A 15,796-nucleotide genomic window follows, 5' to 3' on the forward strand; every position below is an offset into this window, starting at 1 on the left:
TTTGTTTTTTTCCAAAAAGGTGGACCCAAGACATTATTATGATGCCTGTGTGAGAGACACATGTTCCTGCAACACAGGGGGAGATTGTGAATGTTTCTGCTCCTCTGTAGCAGCTTACGCAGCAGCTTGCAATGAAGCTGGAGCCTGTGTAAGATGGAGAACTCCCACAATCTGCCGTGAGTGTTTTATTTGTGTTTCTGTGAGGAAATAAACAAAAGTATGTTATCTGTCAGCATCCCTTTTGTGATTTAATTGTAGAATTTGCAGATAAGCTTGACTTGCATTTTGTCATGAAAAGTTTATGCATGAGTGAGTTATCTTTTCTTGTATCTTCTTATCATTGTTTTCTTTCATTAGCTCTATTCTGTGATTTTTACAACCCTGATGGAGAGTGTGAATGGCACTACGAGCCTTGTGGAAAACCATGCATGAAGACATGTAGGAATCCCTCAGGAGTATGCTACAATCACATTCCAGCATTAGAAGGTACTAATGACGTAAAAGAAATATTGTATAATTTTAAAGGTTATAATTAAAGAGTTGACCATGCATATGTTTTTTGTAAAGCCCATTGGTTAAGCACAACTGACTTTTCATTTACTTTCAGTACTCTGAGATTTTCACATTGTTTTGGCTAGACTTCCAGTCCTCACCTGTTCTGTGCTAGGTTTGCAATTTACGGTAACATTTAATTTTTTAAGGCTGCTATCCAAGCTGCCCGCCCGAAAAATCTTATTTGGAAGAAATTACCATGAAGTGTGTGTCAGAGAAAGAATGTGGCTGCTATCTCGAAGGAACGCATTATGAAGAAGGGGAGCGCATGCCTCGAAAGGAAAACTGTCAAATTTGGTGGGTCTCATTCCTTCTTATTAACGCTGCAGTTGGTGCAAAAGTTGATGAAACCTTTATATACTTTTTACAGTAGCTGGCATAATGAAATTATGTATACTAATAACTAACTGACGTTTAAACCTTAAAGAAATAAATTCCCTTAAAGCATCCATCATACCGAAATTATTCCATAACCAACACTGGTTCCCAGCAAGATTACTCAGAAACTTCCACCCTATATTTGAAAAAGAGCTCTTTCCATATTTATAGTTAAAAGTCATTCATTTCATCCAGCTAGAAAATGATTTATTTTCCTTGATGTCAGCTCGAATGGACAAAAAAGACGCTGCTGCAAAATGGCTGTGGTGTCAATATCACCCACCAGATAAACTAGATAACATGTTGCAACAAATATTATGGTTCAGTAGTAATCTGGGCCCTACTTCAGAAAGCAGGATTGGTGAAAACTCTGAGTATGTTATGCCTGAGATGAGGGACACTCTGACTTTTCCGTTTCATGAAGCCAGTTCAGCGTAAAACTGAGTCGGTTACTATGGCAACATACTCTGTGAAGCAAACCTGCTCGCTGACAGGTTTGTTTCATCTAAGCCTGAGGCTGATCGCCTGCTGAGAGTGTAGCAGGAAGGAGAAACATGACGTTTCCTTTTGTGAATAAAATTGTGGACGTTGGGGTTCAATTTATTCAGGGGCTGTTGCCTAAGGAAGTGGTGATTAGACCCTGCTTGGACATCTTACCGTTCCTGGAGGAATGTCTTTATGAAAGACAATGTTTCACCTCGCACTGTATCATTTATCTAACAATCTGTTCCACCCAGATGTATCAAACATCACACATCTACATTATCATCGGAGCAAATTTTATGCATTGCCCAGCAGCAGTTTTCTTTATGAAATCAGAGACACTGAAACACATCAGCAAGGCAACAGTTTGTCGGGCCGTAAGAAAAGTGACTCTGGCTCTGAAAAGACTTTTGCCCATTTCTGTTGTTTTCCCTGGGCATAAATCAAAAAGGATCATCAAAGGGGAATTCCACAGAACTGCAGGGTTGTAAGAAATTAATATACGTGGATACATTGTGCAATGATTTATGAATATTTTTCATGCATTTAAAGATTCCGCGGTGTAATAGACTCATTTATGGGACTCACATCCCCATCATAGTTCCATCTGAGAATAAAGGAGATCACATGAATAGGACATCATTTCACAGCAATTCAGCAGTTCAGTTAACCTCAGCCTAATATTGCAAGAATGACATACAGTGGTGGAAAAAAAGTTTTCGGACACCCCATGCATTTGTGAAATATTGCATTAAGAATCACTCTTAGGTCTTCAAGTGCAATTTATTTTAGTACAGTCACGGCCAAAATACTAAATAAATCCTAAAAAAGCCATTAAAAACTTAAAATTGATTGGTTCCATAAAAATACATAAGAAATTTTGAGTATTGGGTCATTTTGGTACCAGTGATGAAGGTTGTTCTTTTTATTAAAAGACACAATTTTTGTTGCCAAGCTTCGTGTCTACATAAAGCCAGCACATTTGAAAGTTCTTCAGACACAAAAATGGCTAAAACAAGGAACCTAACGCAGGAAACACGCCTGAAGATAAATATTCTCAGCCAGGAAGGGTACAGCTGCCACCAGATAGCCAGGAAGTGCAGATGCAGTCCTTCAGCAGTTGGATACACTCTGCAGAAATACAGACGAACCAGCAGCTTGGAAGACAAACCGAGATCTGGGCGTCCAAGGGTTTCTTCAGCAAGAAATGGCCGCATCCTGATCCGCATGTGCAGGCAAAACCGCCAAATGACATCACAGGAGCTTCAGCAGCAGTGGTCAAACCAAACTGGTGTCCAGTGTTCCACCCGCACTGTACGTGGCCGACTTTTAGATCATGGCTTAAGGTCCTACAGGGCTATCAAGAAGCCCCTGATCAATGAGAGACAGAGGTTAGCCCGGCATCGTTGGGCCCAGGCACACAAGAACTGGACAGCCAGGAATTGGAAGAAGATTTTGTGGTCAGATGAGTCCAGTTTCCAGCTTTATCTTCCTCCTACTAATGTGAGGGTACGCAGAAGGCCAGGCGAAGCATTATCTCCAGCATGTACAGTACCTACTGTCAAGCATGGTGGAGGCAGTATCATGGTTTGGGGATGCATGAGTGCTGCTGGTGTTGGTCATCTCACTGTCTGTGATGGCACATTGAACTCTACCAAGTATTGTACCATTCTCGAAACCCACATGCTCCCTTCTGCGCGTGCACTGTTCCGTCGAGGTAAAAACTGGATGTTTCAACAAGATAATGCCCCTTGCCACACATCCAAGGCCAGTAGAACTTGGCTGCAGGAGCACAGTATCCAGGTCTTAGAGTGGCCAGCTCAATCCCCGGACATGAACCCCATTGAAAATCTGTGGTGGATTATCAAAAGGTCTGTTTCAAAGCATAAACCAAAGAATTTAGAAGAATTAAAAGCAGTAATTCAAGAAGAATGGGACAAGATTACCCCTCAACAGTGTGAAAAGCTTGTGGGGAACATGCCAGCCAGGATTAGAGCTCTACTACGTGCCAATGGCAGGACTACTAAATATTAATTTGATGATGTGATGGTTTATTTATTTTTTGTTCAGTTTTGAACACATTCTCTGTTATTTGTTGACTTTGATACCGACAATGTTGAGAACTGACATATTGAAACTGTCAAGAATTTAGTTTTGTTAGTTTTTCTTGTAAACAATAAACAAAAAATATAATTTGTATTTGTTTATATCTGTCTAATGCAGCCACACCTTTTGAAACACAAAAAAGATTTTTCCACAAATATTTCTTGATAATATTTGAGATTGTGTAAAATTTTAAGGGTGTCCGAAAACTTTTTTCCACCACTGTAAGTATAAGCAAAATTTTTACTAGTCTGTACAATATTTTGGTGTTTGATTTGGAGTTGCTGCCAAGTGTGTTTGGGCTCCATCAGATTACAGCTGAATAAGAAGATATAGCAAATAAATTATATTAAAATATGTGAACATTGTTAAGATATAAAAATGTTTCTATATTTTCTGTATATTTGACATGCAATAACTCATCAGGTTACATAACATCACTTCACATTACCTATTAACATGTTCTGAAGTCTTATCCCACCTCACGTTGTCCTCATTCGTGGTCATTAAATTGGAATGAAATAAGTGGATCTGCTTTTATCTCCACTTTCTGCCACTGAAAATCATGTCATCTGCACTCCATTGATGATGGCTTTCGGTGCTCACTGTGAATGCACTTCCCTCAGGCTGAATATACTCAGAGTTGATTGAGATACTTCTGATCAGCTGTTCTGGAACCGAAAACTCAAGAGTTTCCCAGCTCAGGCTCAGTCAACTTGGAGATCTAGATTAGGCTCAGAGTATGAGCCTGCTCTCTGAAATAGGGCCTTGTTGATAGAGGATCACCTCAATATAAATAAATAATTTTCAAATAAAAATATCATATTTGTAAATGATGATAGTAATAGTAAGATTATGACCTTCCAAAAAGTATATGGTCCAGTTTGTACACCACTAGAATATAAAAAATTATTGTATCAATATCTAATGTTTGGAAAAAGGATATAGCTAAAAAACCAAGACAGCAATTAGTATGCTGCCCGTAAACTAGAGACCAGTCATGGATGAATGGAGATAAAATTTATAGAAATATATATAAATATAACTTAGTTATATTTAGAACTAACATCATGATAATCCAATTAATACCTTAAATACGTGGGAAGACTCTATTAATAAAATAATTCCATAAAAAATGTGTTTAATATTATCTATAACACTACCCAAGATGTGTCTATACATATAATACAACTACAGTTCTTATATAGTTTTTTACCCACTAAAAACATGCTATCTATTTGGGGCCTAGAACAAAGTTGTTTGTGTAGGTTTTGATGATGAGGACTCAGTCCTGCATCTAATGTGTTATTGTCCTGTTGCCTCATTTTGGAATAAAGTCAAAAGGTGGATAGTGATTTACAATAATAAATATACAATCAAGTTACAAACAGTAATTTTAGGGGACTGAGGTAGCAGCAAATCAGAGATCTGTAACACTGTTATATTGTTTGGCAAAGCTTATAACAAAAGATAACCACATCTTAATATTTAATAATTTAAAACTTATCTCAAATCAAAATGGAATCACAAAGAATACAGTATAGGTGGTAGACGCTTTGTCAATCATGGCTAATCACATTCATTACTTTCATCCCCTTTATACACAGGGCTCGCCCCATCATGTTTGGGAATGTTTGTTACAGTTTTGGAACCCTGTAGAGAGTTTGCCTCAGAGGAATCATACTGTTGTCTAGGACCTGCAGAGCTTCATGTAAGCTCCAGGCCCCCAGAAACCCTTAAAAAGGATAAGCAGGCAAAGTTAATGGTTAGATGGATAGATAATTAATTTTAGGATGAATTCATGTGTCTGGACATATTAATTGTAATGCTGTCTTCATGTGTTTTGTACATAATACTGCACAATTTTATCTATATTAACAATCCATACAGTAATCATATGCAATTAAATAACACTGAACGACCATAGTATGCTTACATTTTTTTTAGGTATCTAAAATCAGTCTAATCCTGTTAGAATCTTCTGCTTCACATAGAGAAATAATTGTTGACAATCTGGGAAAGCAAGTTGAAGAGTTGCTTAACCTTCACATTACAACATAAATGTGATCTTGGTAATTACCCACAAACAAATTAGGACTCTTAAAATGCCAGTCTTTTTTTCTGGGAACATCACCATAAGATTAACTGTAAAAATCTCTATCGCATCATGTTGGTCATCAGAGCATTCCATATGCCTGTATTGTAATTCAAATTGCCCCAACACCAGAATATTACCTTATATGTTCATACATTGTTTAATCTTTGCTTTTTCATTTATTTTTTAGTCACTGTTCATCAACAAAGCGTGAGTGCAGTGATAGCGTCAAAGGTGAGCGTGGCTATGACCATTTCTGTGATTGATCATAACATACAGACTTATTAGAAAGGCAATACTATTAATATACCGAAACAGTAAAATTCATATAAATATTATATAATTATTTATTTTGCAGCTTGCGAGTGTTCATATCATGGACGTATATACAAATATGGAGATACAATCTATGACACAAATGATGGAAATGGAACCTGTATCAGAGCTGTTTGTGGAGAAGGAGGAAATATTACCAGAATCATGGATCCGACTTGCCCTCATACAACCACCTCGGCAACACCTACAACAATCTTTGTTTTTAGCACAAGTGGTAAATATGAGAGACAAAAAAAGTGCATTGGTGTAAAACATTTACAAGCCCATTTTAATGATGTATTTTGACACTTTAAAGACAACTTCCTAGGTTCATCTTCTTTTTCTTTCTTTTTTTTTTTTTTGATAATCACAGAACCACCCACCAGCACAGAAAAACCCATCACCACAGAAAAGCCCAGCACTACTGCTGCAACAACCACAGAAAAACCCACCACCACAGCCACAGAAAAAACAACCACAGCAACCACAGTCACAGAAAAACCCACCACAACAACCACAGCCACAGAAAAACCCACCACAACAGCCACAGAAAAGCCCACCACAATCACACAAAAGCCCAGTACTACTGCTGCAACAACCACAGAAAAACCCACCACAACAACCACAGAGAAACCCACCACAGCAACCACAATAACTAAAAAACCCACCACAACAACCACCAGCACAGAAAAACCCACCACAACAGCCACAGAAAAGCCCAGTACTACTGCTGCAACAACCACAGAAAAACCCACCACCACAACCACAATCACAGAAAAACCCACCACAATCACACAAAAGCCCAGTACTACTGCTGCAACAACCACAGAGAAACCCACCACAACAACCACAGAGAAACCCACCACAGCAACCACAATAACTAAAAAACCCACCACCACAGCCACAGAAAAGCCCAGTACTACTGCTGCAACAACCACAGAAAAATCCACCACAGCAACCACAATCACAGAAAAACCCACCACCACAGTCACAGTAATTTCGAGTACTACTGCAACAACTACAGAAACACCTACCACTGACTGCTATGTTTGTAAGTGGTCAGATTGGAATGATAATAATTACCCCAGCTCTACCCCAGGTGTTGGTGGAGAGTATGAAAGCATTAAAAATATTACTGAACTGGATTTGAATGCTTGCAGTCAACCTCTGGAGATAGAATGTCGAGCAAAGCAGTACCCTGACACACTCCTAAGTGATCTAGGTCAAAATGTAACATGCAGCCCAACAGCTGGACTAATCTGTAATAATAATGAGCAAGGCTTTCCCCCTATATGTTATGACTATGAAATACGAGTGAGATGTTGCATTAACAAGTGTGGGCATACAACTACACCCACAGTGCCAGAAAAAACCACCACAACCACAGAAAAGCCCAGTACTACTGCTGCAACAACCACAGAAAAACCCACCACCACAACCACAGTCACAGCAGAACCCACCACAACAACCAAAATCACAGAAACACCCACCACAACCACAGAAAAGCCCAGTACTACTGCTGCAACAACCACAGAAAAACCAACCACAACAACCACAATAACTAAAAAACCCACCACAACCACAGAAAAGCCCAGTACTACTGCTGCAACAACCACAGAAAAACCCACCACCACAGCCACAGAAAAACCCACCACAACAACCATAATCACTGAAAAACACACCACAACAACCACAATAACTAAAAAACCCACCACAACAACCATAATCACTGAAAAACACACCACAACCACAGAAACATCCACCACAGCCACAGAAAAGCCCAGTACTACTGCTGCAACAACCAAAGAAAAACCCACCACCACAGCCACAGAAAAACCAACCACAGTCACAGAAGAACCCACCACAACAACCATAATCACTGAAAAACCCACCACGCCCACAGAAAAGCCCAGTACTACCGCTGCAACATCCACTGAAAAACCCACCACCACAGCCACAGAAAAACCAACCACAATAACTAAAAAACCCACCACAACAACCACCAGCACAGAAAAACCCACCACAACCACAGAAAAGCCCAGTACTACTGCTGCAACAACTACAGAAAAACCCACCACATCAACCACAATAACTAAAAAACCCACCACAGCAACCACCAGCACAGAAAAGCCCACCACAACAACCACAGCAATTCCGAGTACTATTACAACAACTACAGAAACACCTACCACTGACTGCTATGTTTGTAAGTGGTCAGATTGGAATGATAATAATTACCCCAGCTCTACCCCAGGTGTTGGTGGAGAGTATGAAAGCATTAAAAATATTACTGAACTGGATTTGAATGCTTGCAGTCAACCTCTGGAGATAGAATGTCGAGCAAAGCAGTACCCTGACACACTCCTAAGTGATCTAGGTCAAAATGTAACATGCAGCCCAACAGCTGGACTAATCTGTAATAATAATGAGCAAGGCTTTCCCCCTATATGTTATGACTATGAAATACGAGTGAGATGTTGCATTAACAAGTGTGGGCATACAACTACACCCACAGTGCCAGAAAAAACCACCACAGCCACAGAAAAGCCCAGTACTACTGCTGCAACAACCACAGAAAAACCCACCACCACAACCACAGTCACAGCAGAACCCACCACAACAACCAAAATCACAGAAACACCCACCACAACCACAGAAAAGCCCAGTACTACTGCTGCAACAACCACAGAAAAACCAACCACAACAACCACAATAACTAAAAAACCCACCACAACCACAGAAAAGCCCAGTACTACTGCTGCAACAACCACAGAAAAACCCACCACCACAGCCACAGAAAAACCCACCACAACAACCATAATCACTGAAAAACACACCACAACAACCACAATAACTAAAAAACCCACCACAACCACAGAAAAGCCCAGTACTACTGCTGCAACAACCACAGAAAAACCCACCACCACAGCCACAGAAAAACCCACCACAACAACCATAATCACTGAAAAACACACCACAACAACCATAATCACTGAAAAACACACCACAACCACAGAAACATCCACCACAGCCACAGAAAAGCCCAGTACTACTGCTGCAACAACCAAAGAAAAACCCACCACCACAGCCACAGAAAAACCAACCACAGTCACAGAAGAACCCACCACAACAACCATAATCACTGAAAAACCCACCACGCCCACAGAAAAGCCCAGTACTACCGCTGCAACATCCACTGAAAAACCCACCACCACAGCCACAGAAAAACCAACCACAATAACTAAAAAACCCACCACAACAACCACCAGCACAGAAAAACCCACCACAACCACAGAAAAGCCCAGTACTACTGCTGCAACAACTACAGAAAAACCCACCACATCAACCACAATAACTAAAAAACCCACCACAGCAACCACCAGCACAGAAAAGCCCACCACAACAACCACAGCAATTCCGAGTACTATTACAACAACTACAGAAACACCTACCACTGACTGCTATGTTTGTAAGTGGTCAGATTGGAATGATAATAATTACCCCAGCTCTACCCCAGGTGTTGGTGGAGAGTATGAAAGCATTAAAAATATTACTGAACTGGATTTGAATGCTTGCAGTCAACCTCTGGAGATAGAATGTCGAGCAAAGCAGTACCCTGACACACTCCTAAGTGATCTAGGTCAAAATGTAACATGCAGCCCAACAGCTGGACTAATCTGTAATAATAATGAGCAAGGCTTTCCCCCTATATGTTATGACTATGAAATACGAGTGAGATGTTGCATTAACAAGTGTGGGCATACAACTACACCCACAGTGCCAGAAAAAACCACCACAACAACCACAATCACAGAAAAACCCACCACCACAGCCACAGAAAAGCCCAGTACTACTGCTGCAACAACCACAGAAAAACCCACCACAACAACCAAAATCACAGAAACACCCACCACAGCCACAGAAAAGCCCAGTACTACTGCTGCAACAACCACAGAAAAACCCACCACAACAACCACAATAACTAAAAAACCCACCACAGCCACAGAAAAGCCCAGTACTACTGCTGCAACAACCAAAGAAAAACCCACCACCATAGCCACAGAAAAACCAACCACAGCAACCACAGTCACAGAAGAACCCACCACAACAACCATAATCACTGAAAAACCCACCACGCCCACAGAAAAGCCCAGTACTACCGCTGCAACATCCACTGAAAAACCTACCACCACAGCCACAGAAAAACCAACCACAATAACTAAAAAACCCACAACAACAACCATAATCACTGAAAAACCCACCACAACAACCACAGAAAGGTCCACAACAACAGCAACGACAGAGAAGACAACAACCACTGCAGTTGTCACAAATACAGTAGCTACAACATCAAAATCAACAGGACCCGTAGTTAAGCCTACAACTACAGCTGCCACAGAGAAAACCACAACAGCTACAGAAAAGCCCAGCACCAAAGCTGCTACAACCACTGAAAAACCAACAGTGACAGAAAAGTCAACAACAACAACCACCAGCACAGAAAAACCCACCACAACCACAGAAAAGCCCAGTACTACTGCTGCAACAACTACAGAAAAACCCACCACATCAACCACAATAACTAAAAAGCCCACCACAACAACCACAGCAATTCCGAGTACTATTACAACAACTACAGAAACACCTACCACTGACTGCTATGTTTGTAAGTGGTCAGATTGGAATGATAATAATTACCCCAGCTCTACCCCAGGTGTTGGTGGAGAGTATGAAAGCATTAAAAATATTACTGAACTGGATTTGAATGCTTGCAGTCAACCTCTGGAGATAGAATGTCGAGCAAAGCAGTACCCTGACACACTCCTAAGTGATCTAGGTCAAAATGTAACATGCAGCCCAACAGCTGGACTAATCTGTAATAATAATGAGCAAGGCTTTCCCCCTATATGTTATGACTATGAAATACGAGTGAGATGTTGCATTAACAAGTGTGGGCATACAACTACACCCACAGTGCCAGAAAAAACCACCACAACCACAGAAAAGCCCAGTACTACTGCTGCAACAACCACAGAAAAACCCACCACCACAACCACAGTCACAGCAGAACCCACCACAACAACCAAAATCACAGAAACACCCACCACAACCACAGAAAAGCCCAGTACTACTGCTGCAACAACCACAGAAAAACCAACCACAACAACCACAATAACTAAAAAACCCACCACAACCACAGAAAAGCCCAGTACTACTGCTGCAACAACCACAGAAAAACCCACCACCACAGCCACAGAAAAACCCACCACAACAACCATAATCACTGAAAAACACACCACAACAACCACAATAACTAAAAAACCCACCACAACAACCATAATCACTGAAAAACACACCACAACCACAGAAACATCCACCACAGCCACAGAAAAGCCCAGTACTACTGCTGCAACAACCAAAGAAAAACCCACCACCACAGCCACAGAAAAACCAACCACAGTCACAGAAGAACCCACCACAACAACCATAATCACTGAAAAACCCACCACGCCCACAGAAAAGCCCAGTACTACCGCTGCAACATCCACTGAAAAACCCACCACCACAGCCACAGAAAAACCAACCACAATAACTAAAAAACCCACCACAACAACCACCAGCACAGAAAAACCCACCACAACAACCACAATAACTAAAAAACCCACCACAACAACCACCAGCACAGAAAAACCCACCACAACCACAGAAAAGCCCAGTACTACTGCTGCAACAACTACAGAAAAACCCACCACATCAACCACAATAACTAAAAAACCCACCACAGCAACCACCAGCACAGAAAAGCCCACCACAACAACCACAGCAATTCCGAGTACTATTACAACAACTACAGAAACACCTACCACTGACTGCTATGTTTGTAAGTGGTCAGATTGGAATGATAATAATTACCCCAGCTCTACCCCAGGTGTTGGTGGAGAGTATGAAAGCATTAAAAATATTACTGAACTGGATTTGAATGCTTGCAGTCAACCTCTGGAGATAGAATGTCGAGCAAAGCAGTACCCTGACACACTCCTAAGTGATCTAGGTCAAAATGTAACATGCAGCCCAACAGCTGGACTAATCTGTAATAATAATGAGCAAGGCTTTCCCCCTATATGTTATGACTATGAAATACGAGTGAGATGTTGCATTAACAAGTGTGGGCATACAACTACACCCACAGTGCCAGAAAAAACCACCACAACCACAGAAAAGCCCAGTACTACTGCTGCAACAACCACAGAAAAACCCACCACCACAACCACAGTCACAGCAGAACCCACCACAACAACCAAAATCACAGAAACACCCACCACAACCACAGAAAAGCCCAGTACTACTGCTGCAACAACCACAGAGAAACCCACCACCACAGCCACAGAAAAACCCACCACAACAACCACAATAACTAAAAAACCCACCACAGCAACCACCAGCACAGAAAAACCCACCACAGCCACAGAAAAGCCCAGTACTACTGCTGCAACAACCACAGAAAAACCCACCACAACATCCATAATCACAGAAAAACCCACCACAACCACAGAAAAGCCCAGTACTACTGCTGCAACAACCACAGAGAAACCCACCACAACATCCACAATAACTAAAAAACCCACCACAACAACCACAGCCACAGAAAAACCCACCACAACAACCACAATAACTAAAAAACCCACCACAACAACCATAGTCACTGAAAAACCCACCACAACCACAGAAAAGCCCAGTACTACTGCTGTAACAACCACAGAAAAACCAACCACAACAACCACAATAACTAAAAAACCCACCACAACCACAGAAAAACCCACCACATCAACCACAATAACTAAAAAACCCACCACAGCAACCACCAGCACAGAAAAGCCCACCACAACAACCACAGCAATTCCGAGTACTATTACAACAACTACAGAAACACCTACCACTGACTGCTATGTTTGTAAGTGGTCAGATTGGAATGATAATAATTACCCCAGCTCTACCCCAGGTGTTGGTGGAGAGTATGAAAGCATTAAAAATATTACTGAACTGGATTTGAATGCTTGCAGTCAACCTCTGGAGATAGAATGTCGAGCAAAGCAGTACCCTGACACACTCCTAAGTGATCTAGGTCAAAATGTAACATGCAGCCCAACAGCTGGACTAATCTGTAATAATAATGAGCAAGGCTTTCCCCCTATATGTTATGACTATGAAATACGAGTGAGATGTTGCATTAACAAGTGTGGGCATACAACTACACCCACAGTGCCAGAAAAAACCACCACAACAACCACAATCACAGAAAAACCCACCACCACAGCCACAGAAAAGCCCAGTACTACTGCTGCAACAACCACAGAAAAACCCACCACAACAACCACAGTCACAGCAGAACCCACCACAACAACCAAAATCACAGAAACACCCACCACAACCACAGAAAAGCCCAGTACTACTGCTGCAACAACCACAGAAAAACCAACCACAACAACCACAATAACTAAAAAACCCACCACAACCACAGAAAAGCCCAGTACTACTGCTGCATCAACCACAGAAAAACCCACCACCACAGCCACAGAAAAACCCACCACAACAACCACAATAACTAAAAAACCCACCACAACAACCATAATCACTGAAAAACACACCACAACCACAGAAACACCCACCACAGCCACAGAAAAGCCCAGTACTACTGCTGCAACAACCAAAGAAAAACCCACCACCACAGCCACAGAAAAACCAACCACAGTCACAGAAGAACCCACCACAACAACCATAATCACTGAAAAACCCACCACGCCCACAGAAAAGCCCAGTACTACCGCTGCAACATCCACTGAAAAACCTACCACCACAGCCACAGAAAAACCAACCACAATAACTAAAAATCCCACAACAACAACCATAATCACTGAAAAACCCACCACAACAACCACAGAAAGGTCCACAACAACAGCAACGACAGAGAAGACAACAACCACTGCAGTTGTCACAAATACAGTAGCTACAACATCAAAATCAACAGGACCCGTAGTTAAGCCTACAACTACAGCTGCCACAGAGAAAACCACAACAGCTACAGAAAAGCCCAGCACCAAAGCTGCTACAACCACTGAAAAACCAACAGTGACAGAAAAGTCAACAACAACAACCACCGGCACAGAAAAACCCACCACAACCACAGAAAAGCCCAGTACTACTGCTGCAACAACCACAGAGAAACCCACCACCACAGCCACAGAAAAACCCACCACAACAACCACAATAACTAAAAAACCCACCACAACAACCACCAGCACAGAAAAACCCACCACAGCCACAGAAAAACCCACCACAGCCACAGAAAAGCCCAGTACTACTGCTGCAACAACCACAGAAAAACCCACCACAACATCCATAATCACAGAAAAACCCACCACAACCACAGAAAAGCCCAGTACTACTGCTGCAACAACCACAGAGAAACCCACCACAACAACCACAGCCACAGAAAAACCCACCACAACAACCACAATAACTAAAAAACCCACCACAACAACCACCAGCACAGAAAAACCCACCACAACCACAGAAAAGCCCAGTACTACTGCTGCAACAATCACAGAGAAACCCATCACCACAGCCACAGAAAAACCCACCACAACAACCACAATAACTAAAAAACCCACCACAACAACCACCAGCACAGAAAAACCCACCACAGCCACAGAAAAGCCCAGTACTACTGCTGCAACAACCACAGAAAAACCCACCACAACATCCATAATCACAGAAAAACCCACCACAACCACAGAAAAGCCCAGTACTACTGCTGCAACAACCACAGAAAAACCCACCACAACATCCATAATCACAGAAAAACCCACCACAACCACAGAAAAGCCCAGTACTACTGCTGCAACAACCACAGAGAAACCCACCACAACAACCACAATAACTGAAAAACCCACCACAACAACCACAATAACTAAAAAACCCACCACAACAACCATAGTCACTGAAAAACCCACCACAACAACCACCAGCACAGAAAAACCCACCACAACCACAGAAAAGCCCAGTACTACTGCTGCAACAACCACAGAGAAACCCACCACAACAACCACAATAACTAAAAAACCCACCACAACAACCACAGCCACAGAAAAACCCACCACAACAACCACAATAACTAAAAAACCCACCACAACAACCACCAGCACAGAAAAACCCACCACAACCACAGAAAAGCCCAGTACTACTGCTGCAACAACCACAGAAAAACCCACCACAACATCCATAATCACAGAAAAACCCACCACAACCACAGAAAAGCCCAGTACTACTGCTGCAACAACCACAGAAAAACCCACCACAACATCCATAATCACAGAAAAACCCACCACAACCACAGAAAAGCCCAGTACTACTGCTGCAACAACCACAGAAAAACCCACCACAACATCCATAATCACAGAAAAACCCACCACAACCACAGAAAAGCCCAGTACTACTGCTGCAACAACCACAGAGAAACCCACCACAACAACCACAATAACTGAAAAACCCACCACAACAACCACAGCCACAGAAAAACCCACCACAACAACCACAATAACTAAAAAACCCACCACAACAACCACAATAACTAAAAAACCCACCACAACAACCATAGTCACTGAAAAACCCACCACAACAACCACCAGCACAGAAAAACCCACCACAGCCACAGAAAAGCCCAGTACTACTGCTGCAACAACCACAGAGAAATCCACTGTTGAAACTACTGCTTCACCTTCAACTGTTCAGTCTTCAACACCAGGCAGAACAACTTTATGTCACTGCACGTACATGGATAGTGTTTTTCCTCCTGGTAAGCAATTGGCTATT

The 15,796-nt window shown here is 41.9% G+C and overlaps 1 protein-coding gene across 1 annotated transcript in view; it reads left to right on the forward strand.

Annotated features, from left to right (window-relative positions):
• LOC117261776 (uncharacterized) overlaps nucleotides 1-15,796 on the forward strand; it is a 38,882-nt gene that overhangs the window by 10,056 nt on the left and 13,030 nt on the right. Inside the window, exons 25-30 of the mRNA XM_078167841.1 lie at nucleotides 20-176; nucleotides 358-486; nucleotides 702-849; nucleotides 5,802-5,845; nucleotides 5,970-6,161; nucleotides 6,300-15,779. Of these exons, the coding sequence (XP_078023967.1) occupies nucleotides 20-176; nucleotides 358-486; nucleotides 702-849; nucleotides 5,802-5,845; nucleotides 5,970-6,161; nucleotides 6,300-15,779 (10,150 nt within the window). The remainder of the gene's footprint in view (nucleotides 1-19; nucleotides 177-357; nucleotides 487-701; nucleotides 850-5,801; nucleotides 5,846-5,969; nucleotides 6,162-6,299; nucleotides 15,780-15,796) is intronic.

This window comes from Epinephelus lanceolatus, chromosome 5 (genome assembly GCF_041903045.1).
Source record: "Epinephelus lanceolatus isolate andai-2023 chromosome 5, ASM4190304v1, whole genome shotgun sequence".
In the NCBI taxonomy this organism is placed as follows: Eukaryota; Metazoa; Chordata; class Actinopteri; order Perciformes; family Serranidae; genus Epinephelus; species Epinephelus lanceolatus.